The sequence below is a fragment of the Cricetulus griseus genome (genome assembly GCF_003668045.3).
Source record: "Cricetulus griseus strain 17A/GY chromosome 1 unlocalized genomic scaffold, alternate assembly CriGri-PICRH-1.0 chr1_0, whole genome shotgun sequence".
In the NCBI taxonomy this organism is placed as follows: Eukaryota; Metazoa; Chordata; class Mammalia; order Rodentia; family Cricetidae; genus Cricetulus; species Cricetulus griseus.
Genome location: NW_023276806.1, coordinates 187,406,133 through 187,422,805, shown reverse-complemented (window position 1 = coordinate 187,422,805; position 16,673 = coordinate 187,406,133). Strand labels below are relative to the sequence as shown.

The window sequence follows — 16,673 nt, the reverse complement described above, 5'->3', positions numbered from 1 at the left end:
AGGCTCCCGTTCTCATGTTTCTTTCTTTGTTCTAGTCACTGCAGCACACTGAACATTCCCTTCCTATGATTAGGTAGAGGATTATGTTTGGGGAAAGGGTAGAGAGGAGGGGATAAGAGCCAGAGGACTCAGAGCCACAGGACTGCTATACAAACAGGAGAATTTAAATACTTGTTGCAACAACTTCCAAAATGAATAAAGAAATGATGTAACACTCACCTGGAAGAAATATGTAACAAAACAAATCATGCCCATGACCAGAAAAAACAGTGAAAACAAATTACAATTCTGTTGTTTGGTTTTGGGGTCATCATCTCTTGTGAAAACCTGTGACAAAATATTTGAGGGGTTGTTAGTTCTATCACTGAGGCAGGCATTCCTTGGGGAGCCCATTCCCTGTCCCACACAGTTTGGGGACAGGACAGACTTTGTTTACTGGAGCAAGGTTGGCTTGCAGGGTGACTTCGAAGGCCCCTGCATTCTGACTTCCTTTAGGACAGAGGAGTCTGCCACTTACTGACTCACCCAATAATTGGGGGGCAGATAGGTTTCCATACAGACTAATGCATGCCATCCTACTATGCAATCAACTGCAGTAAATTCTCTCCACTTGGAATTTTGGTAAAGAACAATATTGTTCAACAACTCATTGTTTTGCTATGTGAAGATTTCAAGGTGTTCCAAGCTGTCTGGGTTGAATATCTGGGACTGCATAGCCTATCAGGGAGCTCATCCCTGAAGAAGATGGGGTCTCCCTTCCTCAGCAGCCACTGATTGTGGGGCCTTGTGAAATGTCCCCACCCACACTGGCATGTGGAGTGCTATGTCATTCTAGGAGTCTGTTTAGGCAATTTCATGGGTGCAGCTCCCATGTCATCCAGCAGCAGGCGCTCAGGTTCTCTGGCTCTTACACACATTCTTCCCCCAAAGGACAGCTCAGCTCATTTTGTCAACTATCTTTTATCCTCATTTCTTTGTGTTTTATTCCACTAAGCAGACTCAGTAGGGTGTGTGTGTGTGTGTGTGTGTGTGTGTGTGTGTGTGTGTGTGTGTGTGTGTGTGTGTGTGTGTAACAATAACAATTGTGAAAGAGTGAATGAATTTGAGAGGGATTGGGGAGTAGACCTACAGAGTTGGATGGGGTTAAAGTAGATGAAAATTATGTAAATACAGTAAATGCTCTTATATGAAATTCTCAAAAACAATTAAAAATTTAAATAAAAAATTAGGTTTCCTCTTACAAATTAGACAAGTCATGTTTTTCTGGCTTATGGTCATGGTACAAATAGAAGCAATCCATTCCTTCTTCATCAGCAAATACAAACAAATGCACAAAAAGGACACCAGCACTTACCCCTATGATCCCTGAAAATACTATGGAGAAGACGGGTTGCATACATCCATTTATAACAGCACAAAGTACACCAACAACTAAATAAGGCCATTCAGTTATGTTTAGCTTCAGGATCCCCCAAAAGGAAACCAGAGGCACATCTTCATCCTAGAAAACACACATTGCAACAAGATAGTTTACAAATTGATAATGTGAGGGCTACAGAAATGTCTCAGCAATTGACAACACAGGCTGATCTTCCAGAAGACTCATGTTCTATTATCAGTACGCACAAGGCAATTCAAAATTGTCCATAACTCTAGTTCTAAGGGATCTGATTTGGGCCCTTAGGGGTAACACACACACACACACACACACACACACACACACACACACACACACACACACACACACGGTACACAGACATACATGCAGGCAAAACACTCATACATATAGAATTATTATTTAAAACTGACAAGTAAGTTTAGCATCTATAGCTCCATCTATCCATGTTTTCATTAACAAACACAATAATTCCTTATTGACTCATAGTACTATTTCTGAAGCTAACTCTGACAGTTTCATCAAACAGAATAGAAACTTTAACAGTGGCAGGTCCACCAGAGTCTCACTTTAAAAAATATTAAACTGCCCTAACACATAATAATTCTGATATTATGGACATCTGAGGTTATAAAGAATATGTGCTTCAAGTTCTCGTAAACATACCCTTGGTTGGCTATATGTTTCTTTAAGTATATTATGGCTGGACTCCAGCTCTTGCCATCTGTCCAGCCTCTTTATGTACATTAAAAGTACAATGGCGAAAGGCTGTGAACTACTTGCTATCGCACATAGTAAAATGAGGGGTAGGTGATGTAACTCACGGGAAGGCACCTAACTAAAATGTCTGAGACCTAACTGTGGGGCTGAATGAAAGGGGCAGGAACCAGACACAGGCGCGCATCACTCTCCACTTTCATCTTAAGTCCCATCACGAAGGACTTTCCTCTCAAACTGTGAGATACAGTAAACCCTTCCTTCCTCCCTGAAGTCACTTCAGCTTTGTCACAGTAAGGCCATTGTTGTGGAATATTAGTTTAGTAGTGATATTCTATTTATGGTCTAACAAATAAAGCTTCCCTGAAGATCAGATTGCAAAGCTAGCCACACTAGTTAGCCATAGAGGCCAGGCAGTGGTGGCACACACGTTTAATCCCAGCACTCGGGAGACGGAGGCAGATGGATTTCTGAGTTCAGCACTCAGGAGATGGAGGCAGATGGATCTCTGTTAGTTCAAAGTCACCCTGGGCTACACAAAATTGATCCAGTCTAACAGAGAAACAGAGCTCACACAAAGATGACCTCATCACTTGGAGGAACATGTCTTTAATCCCAGCAATAAGGAGGTGGAGACAGGAATGATATGTCTAGGTGGAGAGAGGTATATAAGGAGACAAAAGGAGCAGGGCAGTCTGAGGATGCAGTCTGAGAACAGGATCGCCCCTTTGGTCTGAGCATTGGTAGAGGAAAGAACTCCCTAGTGGTAAGCTGCTGTCCCCCTCTTGCCACAATATCTGATTCTGGGTTTTTATTATTAAGACCTATTACTTGCTATACTTTAGGATATGTTATATTTGTTTATGTTGTGAAACATTTGTTTAATGATGCAAACACATGTTGTGTTCTTTTATGTTGCATTTGTTTAATGCTGTGAAGCTGTGTTACTTTACCTGTCTTAAACACCTGACTGGGCTAATAAAGAGCTGAATGGCCAATAGCTAGGCAGGAGAGAGAAATAAGTGGGACTGGCAGACTGAGAGAATAAATAGGAGGAGAAATTTAGGTTAGAGAAAAGAGCGAAGAGGAGGATGCCAGGGTTCAGCCATCTAGGTATGTAGCCAGCCATGGAGTAAAGAAAGAAAGCAAGATACAGAAAATAGAAGTAAAAAGCCCAAAGACAAAATGTAGGATAATTTACGTTAGAAAAGCTGGCTAGAAACAACCAAGCTAAGGTCAGACATTCATAAATAAGTCTCTGTATTTATTTGAGATCTGGGTGGTAGGTCCTCAAAGAGTAAAAAAGAAAACAAACAAACAAAAACAACTATAGACCACTATAGTTTCTTTACATAAATCCTAAATGTAAAAACCTTCCTATAAATTCCTACTCTTCTGAGCTGATGGTAAAATGTTGTGATTTTTGACTTCTGGAACAATCTATAAAACATGACAGAAGCAGTGTAAATAGTTGTATCTTGTTTTCCCTCCAACCCAGCCCAGCTCACCTAACTAACAGAGCTACCAGGAGGGTCTGGGGAGTGTTCAGCACTAAGTCCACAGCCACATCCTTACCTGGGCCTCTTTCACACTGACTCTCCTCTCTTGGTCTTGGGAACCACAGATGCTTCTACAAGTTGATTTCCTCACTGAAGGGGATTTAAATTCTTCTGAAGTCAATTCAGAGGCAATGGTGTCACTCTGGGATCCATCAGCTTCACTTCCCAGTTCAACTTCATTTCCTCTAGTCTAAAACAAAAATGAAAGACAGAGAGATTGGTTAGGCCCAGGTGGACAAGCTCATAAGCCTCGGCATTAAGAAAATCAGATAATGTGTCAAGTTATTATGACACATGATGGGGCGAAGCTACTATGCCTTCTCGTGTGATGAAATAAAAACCACAGAACAAAAAAGATTGCAATGACTCTTATATAGCCATTTCCATGCTGCTTAGTTTGTCAGCTGGACATAAACATAAACATCTAGGAAGCAGGAACCTTAATTAAGAATGCCTCCATAAGACTAACCTTTTAGCACCTGGGTGGGGTATATCCTTGATTTATGATTGAAAAGGGAGAGCCAGCACACTGTAGCAAGTACCATCTCTGGGCAAGAGGTCCTGGTTGCATAAGAAAGACTGAGTGAGCCAGAGGCAGCGAGTCAGTAGGCAGCCTCTGTGGCCCCTGCACTCAGTTCCTCCTCCAGTTCCTGACTTGAGTTCTCTGGACAGTGAACTGACTGCAAGCTATAGGATGAAATCTACCCTGCCCACCCTAAGTTGTGTTTGGTACATGTATTTTATCACAGCGACAGAAAGCTAACTAAAACGATCTCTTTTCTGGGGCATTCGGTCAATCAAGCTTGCTTTGAACTAGTGCTATCAAAGGCAATGTGGTATATTCCAAAATATGAATCACATCTGTCACTTAAAAATTTCTACCAGACACATTACAAAATATGAAAATGCATAAAAATTAAATTAGTTACATATTTAATCTAGTGAATCCAAGATATTATTGTTATTCAACTTTCTGTACATTCAATACATAACAATACAAAAAGTTACTGAGATAGTTTGCTTTTTATTTATGCTTGGCCTTCAGAATCTCAATGTTCACTTTGTACTTAAAACATTTCAAAATCCAGATTAACCAGTATTTAAATGTCCAGGGGCCACATGTGGCCAGCAGCTATTTCCAGGGGTAGATCATCTCTAAACCTTGTTAAAATGTTAATTATCCTTTTTATGCTTTCCTCTTCCTTTACTCTTTTCAGAAAAAGTAACACAAAACACTTGCCTGATCCTGAATATCAAAGTATTTTTTGTGCTTTTCAAGATAATCAAACCAAATCATCTATAGCATTAAATAGTAATGTGTTATCACCAAAATAATTTTGGAAGATTCTAGAGTTTCACTGAACCTGCATCATGACAAGTCTGCAGTAAATACCCTTCTCTTTCATGAGCTCTTCATGATTTCCTTGCTCCACAATGACACCACCATCAAACCCAGCAATGACGTCAGCATTACGAACTGTAGACAAGCGGTGGGCTATCACAATGGTGGTCCGGCCTTCTCTAGCCTGAAGAGAGAGAAACCTGGCTTTTGATACATGATAATTATATGTAAAAAAAATAAAGCTACAGAAAATAGTCTATGATTTCAATAAATATATGGGCATGAAATCCCACTTTAGCCAAGGAGCTATTTATAACTGATAGCTCTAGCAGAGAAAAAAAATCAGTTTTCTTCAATTGAGTAAAACTCCGCGAATCAACCACACTGCAGGCAGGCCCTATGCTCAGGAATAGTCAGCCAACACAAACTAGACTCTTGTTTTCTATGTTTATTTTTTGTTGTTGTTTTCGCTTTTTATTGAATATTAATATTTATTATTTTTTATTTAAATTCTTTAATTACTACTCATATTTACATACCCATACCCCCCATTCCTTCGCCCTCCTGGCCTCCCATGCTCCCCACCAACCCCCAACTCATCCCCAACTCCTCCCCAGGGATAATGAAGCCCCCCACCAGGGACCTTCAAAGTCTGTCATATCATTTAGGGGAGGGCCTAGGCCCTCCTTGCTGTATCTGGGCTACAATATTATCTCTCCATAGGGAATGGGCTCCCAAAGTCCATTGTGCTCTAGGGATAAATCCCCAGATGTCCTGGAACTAGCTCTATAGATTAGGCTGACCTTGAACTCACAGAGATTGCCTGCCTCTGCCTTCCAAATGCTAGGATTAAAGGTGTGCCATGGCAAATGTTTGTTTGTTTTAGTAGACAGAAGTTGGATGGGTAGGAAGATGAGGAAGGAGCTGGGAGGGGTTGGGGGGTGAGTGGTACACGCCTTTAATCCCAGCACTTGGGAGGCAGATCAGAGGCAGATCTCTGAGTTCAAGGCCAACCTGGTCTACAAAGTAAGTTCCAGGACAGCCAGAGCTACACGGAGAAACACTGTCTCAAGAAACAAAACAATAACAACAAAGAATATGATCAAATTATATTGTATGAAATCCTCAAAGGACAAAAACATTATTAGAAAATAAATAAATGAAACTTTTTTTTTTTTTAAGTAGGATGCTCTGGGGAGGCAGAGACTGAAAGATACTGAGACTCAGACCAGCCAGTGTTGCCAAATCAGTGAGCTTCAGCTTCAATGACATTGTCTCAAAAAAAGGATGGACACCAATTAAGGAAGATAATCCATACATGTGCACACACGTTCACATGTATGCATATACATACACACATACAAACACAGACACACAGTAACACATACAAGAAAAAAACATAAACAATGGTATACATCATTCTTGTAATTCAGACCTTTGTAAGTAAAGCTCACAGACCTTATCCAGAGCAGCCTGAACCACGGCTTCACTTTCTGTGTCCAAGGCTGATGTCGCCTCATCCAACAAAAGGATCTTGGGGTTGCGGACCAGGGCACGAGCAATGGCGATTCTCTGTTTCTGTCCTCCACTCAGCTGTGCTCCTCTCTCACCAACAAGAGTGTCAAATTTCTACAATTAAAAAAAACAAAAAGATCGGGAAAATGGAGTAAGCCACAAACTACTCAATTTACATTTCAAACTGGGATATAATCATCACTCTAGCCTCACCAGCAATACAGTCCAGTTCTTGGCAACATATATCTACCTTTAGTTGGTAGGATGAGCCATGGAAAATCCACAGTAAACTGACTTCCCCTCTAAGGAAGTTTCCTAACTTCACATGGACTGAATCAGGCCAGGGCTCTACTCCCTGACCCTTGGGGTGACAGAGAGCAGGCACAACTCACATGGGGCAGTTTCATGATGAAGTCATAGGCATTGGCTTCCTTGACAGCTTTCTCGATCTCGTCCATAGTGACATTTTCTCGGCCATAGCGAATGTTTTCAGCGATAGTGGTGGCAAACAACACAGGTTCCTGACTCACGACCCCAATGATTTCCCGCAGATACCTCACATTGATGGTCCTGATGTCCTGTCCGTCGATACTGACCTGAAATAGAATGTGTGGTTTCAACACTTTAGAATCATAGACTCAGAATGGGCTGTGGTACCGCTGCTGGCTGCAGGCCCACTCACCACGCCCTCTGTGGGGTCGTAGAGCCTCTGCAGCAGCTGGACAGTGGTGCTTTTCCCACAGCCACTTTTGCCAACCAGGGCCACTGTCTGTCCACTCTGCACCTTCAGGTTGAGGCCCTTCAAGATCTGCCAAGACAGGCAAGAAGCTAATGTTAGGGCAATTTTCAGGACTGATAGACACACATAAATTCTATGAACTGAAAGCTGAATTAAGTACTGGGTTTAACCACATAACATATATGGGATTATTTGCCTTTGTTTTACATTATCTGAAGGAGTTTCTGTATCCAACATCACCATACCTTAATTCCACTTCGAGATGGGTAGCTGAAGTGGACATTTTTAAATTCTAAATTTCCCATAACACTGTCTGGTTTATGTCCCTGTGTTGAGAAGCTGTCAATGCTTGGCTCCTAAACAGAAAAATATTTTAGATCACTAGGTTATAATGACTACTTTGTAGTGATGCTTTGTGGAGAGAAGTGGTCAAAACTGATTCAATCAGAACAATCTGTTAAGTAGACAGATAATTGGGCAGGTCAGACTTACATTATCAATTATCTTGAAGATTTCATAGGCTGCCCCTCTTGCATTGGCAAAGACTTCTATGTTTGGGGCGATATGTCCAATACTAAAAGTCCCAAATAGTATGGAAAAGAAGACCTGAGGAAGGGAACCAAAGCATGCAAGTACTTAGTGCTCAGCATAATTACTCTCATGTTTCATTTTCCTTCTAAAATAACCAATTTCACTTCAAAATGACAATAATTGACAGCGAACTGACAAAAATAAATGGCAAGAATATTGAGTACTAAAATAGTATTTATTCATGGGGGGGCAGTTGAGACAGGGTTTCTCTGTGTAATGGCCCTAGCTGTCCTGGAACTCACACTGTAGACCAGGCTGGCCTCGAACTCATGGAGATCTGTCTGCCTCTACCTCCCCAGTGCTAGCATTAAAGGTGTGCACCATCACCGCCCAGCCGAGTACTAAAATATTTTAAGTTTATGACTTCGAGATTCAAGTTCTAATCATGGTAATCAGCTATATGTAACCACTGCACACTATACATATCTATCTATTATATTGTAGTCACCAAAATTAAAATATTTTGCATTCTTTAATTAAGATATAAAAAATAATGTGAATTAAATTTACATACTTAATGTGCTTAGAATTCTTAATTAGTCTTACTTGCTTCATCACCCAAGGGCATACTTTCTGTATAATCATTATTCTCACAAGAATAAAATGAAATAAACACAAGAAGACTGAGTCTATCCCTGGATGAGTACTTTACATCTCTGGAACATTCTCTCCAAATCTGTGGCCTTCAGTTTGACCTGCTCGGTGCATGCTGCATCAATGCTACCACCTCTGCAATGCTCTCAGTTACGCAGCACACAACTCAGACATGCTCAGCATCTCCAGCTCACCTCCTTGTGCTATCTTTATGATGTCTAATGAACAGGTATTTGTGGTTTTGCTCTTTGCTTTATTCAAAACACTTTTTCTCTTGTTAGTAAAGACTCATCTTTGCTCTACTGGCACTGTGTGAGAAGTGATGTCACTACTCATTTCCAAGTCATACAGAAACACAAGTGTGTATCACGCTTAGTCTTCACGACAACTCTGAACATTATGGCACTGCTCCTATCACATCAGGTTGGCAGAAGTAACAGAAGCCACAAGAGTTTAGACAGCTGCTCCAAGTCACACGGCTGGCAAGTCCAGCTGGATTTGACCCCAGTGTGTCTGATATAAAATCCTGCGTGCACTATTTGGATGTTCCCGTTTGTAAGACAGACTCTCACTCAGTGACCATCGGATACACATTGCTCATCCAAAGGTGGAGATGTAGCTCAAAGGAAGAAGAGATGCCTCAGCTAACGTATGAAGCCCAGGTTCTATATTCAGTGTATAAATAAATAAATAACACTATTTCTCTACATCACACTCAGCAGGACACATTTCTTACTACAACCTAAGCTCTTCTACTTAAAAACACTTAACTTCATAAAAATAAAGACTACCCTAGGGGCTGGAGAGATGTCTCATACTGCTCTTGCAAAAGACTGGAGTTTACTTCCCAGCACCCATTTGTGTGGTTCATAACCACCATCTAACTACCTGTAACTCTAGTTCCAATGGATCTGACAACTTCTTCTGGCTTCCATGGCACCTGCACATACATGCATATGACACACATACACATAATGAAAATAAAATAATTTTTTTTTTTTTGGTTTTTCGAGACAGGGTTTCTCTGTGTAGCTTTGGAGCCTATCCTGGAACTCGCTCCAGAGACCAGGCTGGCCTCGAACTCACAGAGATCTGCCTGACTCTGCCTCCCGAGCGCTGGGATTAAAGTCATGCCCCACCAACCCCCGGCAAAATTTTTACCTACCTTAAAAATTGGAAGTGAGGGGAGGCTATTCCTAACAAACAAACTCATAAAATGGTATTTTAAAAAATAGAGGCAATTATTATATCTGTATTACAAATCTGAATTTTGTGCTGATATTTTGCTTGTGCTCTAACAAAGTTTCCCTGAAGATCACAGGATGGAGGTAGCCACTAGTTAACAATAAGGGTCAGGTAGTGGTATCATACACCTTTAATCCCAGCACTAGGGAGGAGGAGATAGGAATATAAGGCAGGTCTTGGAGACAGGATCTGGCCCATTCAGTCTGAGCATTCATAGAAGTAAGAACTTAAGTGGCTGGCTCCTTTACTTCCCTGATCTTTCAGCATTTACCCGATATCGGACTCCAGGTTTTTATTATTAAGACCAATTAGAATTCACTCTACAGAATTTTGATAAAGAGAATTGCTTGCCAGACATGTGGTACCTGCCTATGATTGTCAAACTCAAAAGCTAAAGCTGGAGAATCATGAGTTTAAGGAGAACCTGGACAATGTGGTAACACTATCAAAATATAGAAAGGTATTACATTAAATAATTCAAGAAAAAGTCATGAACTCAATATGCTGTGCTTGGGGGGGGATGAGTCCAATATCACAGATTGAGTTTGGTTTACTCATTATTTCATTGTCTTCAAATGAAAGAAAACAGCACCTTGTACTTGTACAGTCCCACAAGGCAGAAAACATCTAAACAGAATTTGCTTTAACAGAGAGCAACAATTTACATTTCTACAAAATTGTGAGGTGTATCAGCTGTCATTCAAAAGATCTTTTACTATTTTTGTTTGAATATTAATTCAGAACATAAGAGAAATACCTAGCATGAAGTTTGTCAAAAACAGACCATCTAATTCAATGTAGTCTTATAGCAGAGAGGTGGCTAATGTTAATGGTATTTAGGCTACAAGTCCAGAATCACCTTTTCTAAAAATACTTCCTGTCTTCAGAGACTAAATTCTGCCATACCTTGCAACCAAGTTAATAATATGCCTTAAGACCATTTAAAACCACATAGTCACTGTTCCTAGTGTGTATTCCAGTTTAACTTGCCATACCTGACCATACCTTGGACTTCAGATATACTTTTATTTTATTACCTAAGCTAAATGCATAGCTTTAATCTTAACTATCTACATTTCCATATTCCTGACCCAGAAGAATGTCTGTCTGTCTGTCTGTCTGTATCTCTCTCTCTCTCTCTCTCTCTCTCTCTCTGTGTGTGTGTGTGTGTGTGTGTGTGTGTGTGTGTGTGTGTGTGTGTGTGTGTTATGGTAATAATTTGCTATAAACAGACAACAAATTGAAAGTAACTTTAAAGAGAACAGTATCCAGCGTAAATGTTGGAGGACTCAAGTGTGCACAGGATCTGCCTGCAGTTTTGGGGTCAGTAAAACAGCATCGTGCCTCTTAAAACTCTATTAGAATTTTCAGCAAAAAAAGAACTTTTTGTTCCTATCCAATACCATGTTTTTCTGTGCTGTTCAATGAACACAGAGCAAGTCCTTTGTAAGGACAGACAGACATCAGATCACAATTAACAAGACAAAAGACACAGTAGAGTGGGGCTGGAGAGATCGCTCAGTGGTTAAGAGCACTGCCTGCCCTTCCAAAGGTCCTGAGTTCAATTCCCAGCAACCACATGGTGGCTCACAACCATCTGTAATGAAATCTGGTGCTCTCTTCTGGCCTGCAGGGATACATGGGAGGCAGAACACTGTGTACATAGTAAATAAAAATTTTAAAAAAAGACACAGGAGAGAAATGAAGAATTCAAATGTGGGCTCATTCTTAGTTGAGGTAGTTTGAATAAGAATGACCCCATTAGGCTTATATATTTGAATGTTTAGTCACTGAGGAGTGGAAGTCTTTGATAAGATTATAAGGATTAAAGGGATGTGTCCTCATTGGGATGTTTGGCCTTGGAGGAAGTGTATCACTGGGAGTGGGCTTTGAGGTTTCAAAAGCCTATGCTAGTTCATTTCTCTGTGTCTGTCTGTCTCTGTCTCTGTCTCTCTACCTTCACATCAGGATGTAGCCCTCAAGTACTCTTCCAGCTGTACATGGAGATCTTAATTGGTCCAAATAATAAAAACCTGTAGTCAGACAGAGAGGAAAATGCTGAGAGTTCGGAGAGAAGAAGGATCAAGTCATAGCCACACCTTACCTCCATAGCATCTCAGAGAGTTCCTGTTTCTTCTCCCTGCTTATACCCTGTTTCTGCCCAGCTATCTCACTTCCTGTCTGTCAGTACAGATCTCCAGACCTGTATGGTTATCTAGTGGCAAGCTCCATTCTCTGACCTTCAGAGAGGCAAGATACCACCACATGTCCCCGTTTTTTGTCTAAAAATAAAAAAGGTTGTAGCTAAGATAAAAGCTATATACAATAAATATAATAAGTATATATAATATATACAGGCAATAAGCACATTAACAATGTCTAGTCCATAGCATTTAATAAATTCAGAGAAAAGTACTACTTTATTTTTTCTCAATAAGTCCAAAGTCTTATACACAATTTACTTTCTATTCTAATTTGCATTATCAAATTATATTTTAATGTCTTTCAAACCTATTACACTTAACACATTTTTAGATGTGGCACCCAAATGCTTGGCAAGAATTTTCATGTAAAACCTGACAAAAGCTTAAAAAGGGTTCTGAACAGACAGAAACAGAGCCACACTAGGCTTCCTGGTCTCAGTCTCTTGCAGGCCATGGTGCAGAGACTATGTGGCATTTGGGCTTGAGCACAGCATAGCAGATCACTCGTCCACCAACCCTCACCCTGTGGTTCACAGAGGCTGTCTCTAAGTTGCACAGCAGGCTGCATGGCAGATTTAGCTTTTACTCATACAGACAAAAAGGTTAATGGTCTTGATGGCGCATAGACCAGAGTCCAGGTAGTGAGCACAGCCCCTAGAGCTGATGGTAAACAAACCCCCAACATGCTGAAAGACAGATTCAGAGGGAAAAATCCCTCTAAATGGGTTACAGTGTGTATAATAATATATGCAGACTTGGGAGAGAAAATAGAAAGGATAGAGAAAGTCCTTAGAAAACAAATAAGAGTAGCTGACTGTGGTGCACGTGACTTTAATTCCAGCACTTGGGAGTCAGAGGCAGGTGGATCTCTGTGATTTCAAGTCCAGCCTGGTCTACAGATCAAGTTCCAGGACAGCCTCCAAAATCACAGAGAAACCCTGTCGCAATAAAAAAGAAAGAAAGAAAGAGTAATAAAAAAGCCACATAAAGACAGAAAATACGCTGGGCGTTGGTGGAGCACGCCTTTAATCCCAGCACTCGGGAGGCAGAGGCAGGTGGATCTCTGTGAGTTCGAGGCCATCCTATTCTCCAGAGTGAGTGCCAGGATAGGTTCCAAAGCTACACAGAGAAACCCTGTCCTGAAAAACCAAAAAAAAAAAAAAAAAGGAAAATACACAGAGAGTCTGGATACTGTATGTTATTGTGCTGCCTTTGAATTGTTTGACTGCTGAGGAAGAAACAACAACTGCTAAAAGACATTTGATTATAAATACTGCTAGATTAATCCAATCTATATATTTTGGAAATGCCTTGGCTTCAAAATTTAAGTCTAAGGACATGTTACTTTGGAAAAGAGGTTCTACTTTTATTTTCATGGAAGATGAAAAGCTATGGATTCCTTCCAGACTAATATGGGTTTGATCAAGCAAGAACCCCTGAAGCAGTGTCCCAGGTGTTCCAACATCCAAAACAGCTGAGACCATGCAACCTCACAGACCACTACAGCCAGGATTTGGCCAGGGTTCTGGGTTTCTCAGGACCCCTATGGGATCAACAGCACCCTTAAAATAGCAGGAAGCAGCTTGGAGAAAACTATACCCAAATTCCCAAGTATTGCTTATAAATGTTTCTTTTCATTTAAACAGGTTGGCTATAAATGGTTAATGATCACAGTCAATCATTTTCTAAAGAAAAAGGGTAATATGATATAGAAATGAATACTTTGCATTGGTATGGATTTTGGTTTATTGATACAAATTTAAGGTCAATTTTGTTATATGTATTTTTCTACTCTTGTTTAGGTATTGTGTATATACAGCTCTTTAAGAAATGTATAATTAGGGTTACCGGTAAGCAGCCCTGCTTGGAGGCATCTGAAGCCAACGGTTTGCTCGAAGGATCTGAGATTGGCAGTGGAACCCGACACACCCAGACACTGCCAAGGCCCCGAGGGTAGTTCGCCTCTATCCACCACCAGAGGACAGACATCAGAGTATTGGAACTGTTTGCATCTACCAAGAGGGAACCTTGGTCCCATACCCACCAGGAGAGGAAGAGACTCCTGCTACACCCACCAGAAGAAAAGATGAGAAGAGGTCAATGTAAAAGCACATTCAATAACAGAAAACCCAATATGACACCACTGGAGACTAGGAACCATACACCAGCAAGACCTCAACATCACAATGCCCATGAAGCAGAAGAGAATGACCCTAAAAACATCTTCAGGAAAATGATAGAGGACCTCAAAGAGGACATGAGAAAATCCCTTTAAAAAAGGAAGAAAAAACAAACCAAAAAATACAAGATATCAACAAATCTCTCAAAGAAACAGTTCAAGACCTAAAAACTGAAATAGAGACAATAAAGAAAGGACAATCTGAGGCAATGCTGGAAATAGAGAAGCTGGGTAGACGATCAGGAACTACAGATGTAAGCATAACCAACAGAATACAAGTATGGAAGACAGAGTCTCAGTAGTTGAAGACACAATAGCAGAAATAGATTCATCGACCAAAGAAAATTTTAAGTCCAACAAATCTCTAACACAAAATATCCAGGAAATATGGGATACTGTGAAAAGACCAAACCTAAGAATAATAGGTATATGAGAAGGTGAAGAAATCCAACTCAAAGGCACAGAAAACATATTCAACAGAATCATAGAAGAAAACTTTCCCAACCTAAAGAAAGACATGTCAATGAAAATAAAAGAAGCCTACAGAACACCAAATAGACTGAACCAAAAAAAGAAGTCTCCTCACCACATAATAATCAAAACACCAAACATACAGAACAAAGAGAAAATATTAACAGCAGCAAAGGAAAAAGGTCAAGTAACTTATAAAGGCAAACCTATCAGAATTACACCTGACTTTTCCATGGAAACTCTGAAAGCCTGAAGGTCCTGGATTGATATTCTACCTACACTAAGAGACCATGGATGCCAGCCCAGACTACTATACCCAGCAAAGCTTTCAATTAATATAGATGGAGAAAACAAGATATTCCATGACAAAACCAGATTCAAACAATACTTATGCACCAATCCAGCCCTACAGAAAGTTCTGGAAGGAAATCTACACCGAAGGAAGTTAACTACAACCAGAAAAATATAAGCAATAGATAATCCCACTTTACCAACAGCCAAAAGGAAAAGGGGATAGAAGCCCACACATAATTTCGTCACCATCACCAAATCAAAAACAAACAAGAATGAACAATCAATGGTCATTAATATCCATCAACACTAATGGTCTTAACTCGACTATAAAAAACACAGATTAGCAGAATGGATAAGAAGACAGAATCCATCCTTCTGCTGCATACAAGAAACATACCTCAACTTCAAAGAAAGAATGTACCTAAGAATTAAAGGTTGAGGGAAGATTTTCCAATCAAATGGACCCAAGAAACAAGCAGGGGTAGCAATACTAATATTCAACAAATTAGACTTTAAACTAAAATCAATTAAAAGAGATGAAGGAGGTCACTTCCTATTCATCACAGGAGAAATCCATCAGGATGAAGTTTCAATTCTGAAGATTTATGCCCCAAATACAATGGCATCCACGTTTGTAAAAGAAACTTTACTAAAACTCAAATCACACATAAAACCACACACAAATATAGTGGGAGATTTCAACACCCCACACTCACCACTGGACATGAACACCAGACAGAAACTTAACAAAGAAACAAAGGGACTAATCGAAGTTAATGCCCAATTGGACTTAACACATATATAGAACATTCCATCCAAATACAAAACAATTTACCTTCTTCTCAGCACCACATGGAACCTTCTCTAAAATCGACCACATACTTGGCAACATAGCAAATCTCAACAGGTGCAAAAACATTGAAAATAACCCCCTGTATCTTATCAGACCACCATGCATTAAGTTAGAATTCAACAACAACACGAATTACAGAAAACCAACAAACTCATGGAAATTAAGTAACATCCAATTGCACAATTCCTAGGTTGAGAAAGAAATAAAAGGAAGAAACTAATTTTCCTAGAATTCAATGAGAATGTGTAGACAACATACTCAAACTATGGGACACTTTGAAAGCAGTGCTAAGAGGAAAGTTCATAGCGCTAAGTGCCCACATGAAGAAACAGGAGAATAATCACACTAGAGAATTAACAGCACAACTGAATGCTTTAGAAAACAAAGAAGCCAATACACCCTGGAAGAGCAGACACCAGGAAATAATCAAATTGAGGGCTGAAATCAATAAAATGGAAACTAGGAGAACAATACAAAGAATATAACAAAAGTTGGTTCTTCGAGAAAATCAACAAGATATAGACAAACCTTTATCCAAACTTACCAAACATCAGAGTGAACATACAAACTAATAAAATCGGGAATGAAAAAGGGGTCATAACAACAGACACAGAGGAAATCCAGAGAATAATCAGGTCATACTTTGAAAACCTATAGTCCTCAAAATTTGAAAATCTAAAGGAAATGCACAATTTTCTTGACAGATTTCACTTTCCAAAATAAAATCAAGAACAGACAAGCAACTTAAATAGACCTATAAACTCTAATGAAATTGAAGCAGTCATTAGAAGTCTCCCAACCAAAAAAAGCCCAGGGCAAGATGGTTTCAGTGCAGAATTCTACCAGAAATTCAAAGTACAGCTAATACCAATTCTCCTCAAAGTATTCCACACAATAGAAGCAGAAGGGTCATTACCAAACTCTTTTTATGAGGCCACAATAACCTTGATACCCAAGCCACACAAAGACACAAC

At 39.9% G+C, this 16,673-nt stretch overlaps 1 protein-coding gene across 1 annotated transcript in view; it reads right to left on the bottom strand.

Annotated features, from left to right (window-relative positions):
• Positions 1 to 16,673, bottom strand: part of Abcb1b (ATP-binding cassette, sub-family B (MDR/TAP), member 1B) — a 68,996-nt gene that overhangs the window by 31,455 nt on the left and 20,868 nt on the right. The window contains 9 exon segments of the mRNA NM_001243989.1: positions 220 to 327; positions 1,355 to 1,501; positions 3,689 to 3,862; positions 5,037 to 5,198; positions 6,473 to 6,643; positions 6,922 to 7,125; positions 7,212 to 7,337; positions 7,514 to 7,624; positions 7,761 to 7,874. Of these exon segments, the coding sequence (NP_001230918.1) occupies positions 220 to 327; positions 1,355 to 1,501; positions 3,689 to 3,862; positions 5,037 to 5,198; positions 6,473 to 6,643; positions 6,922 to 7,125; positions 7,212 to 7,337; positions 7,514 to 7,624; positions 7,761 to 7,874 (1,317 nt within the window).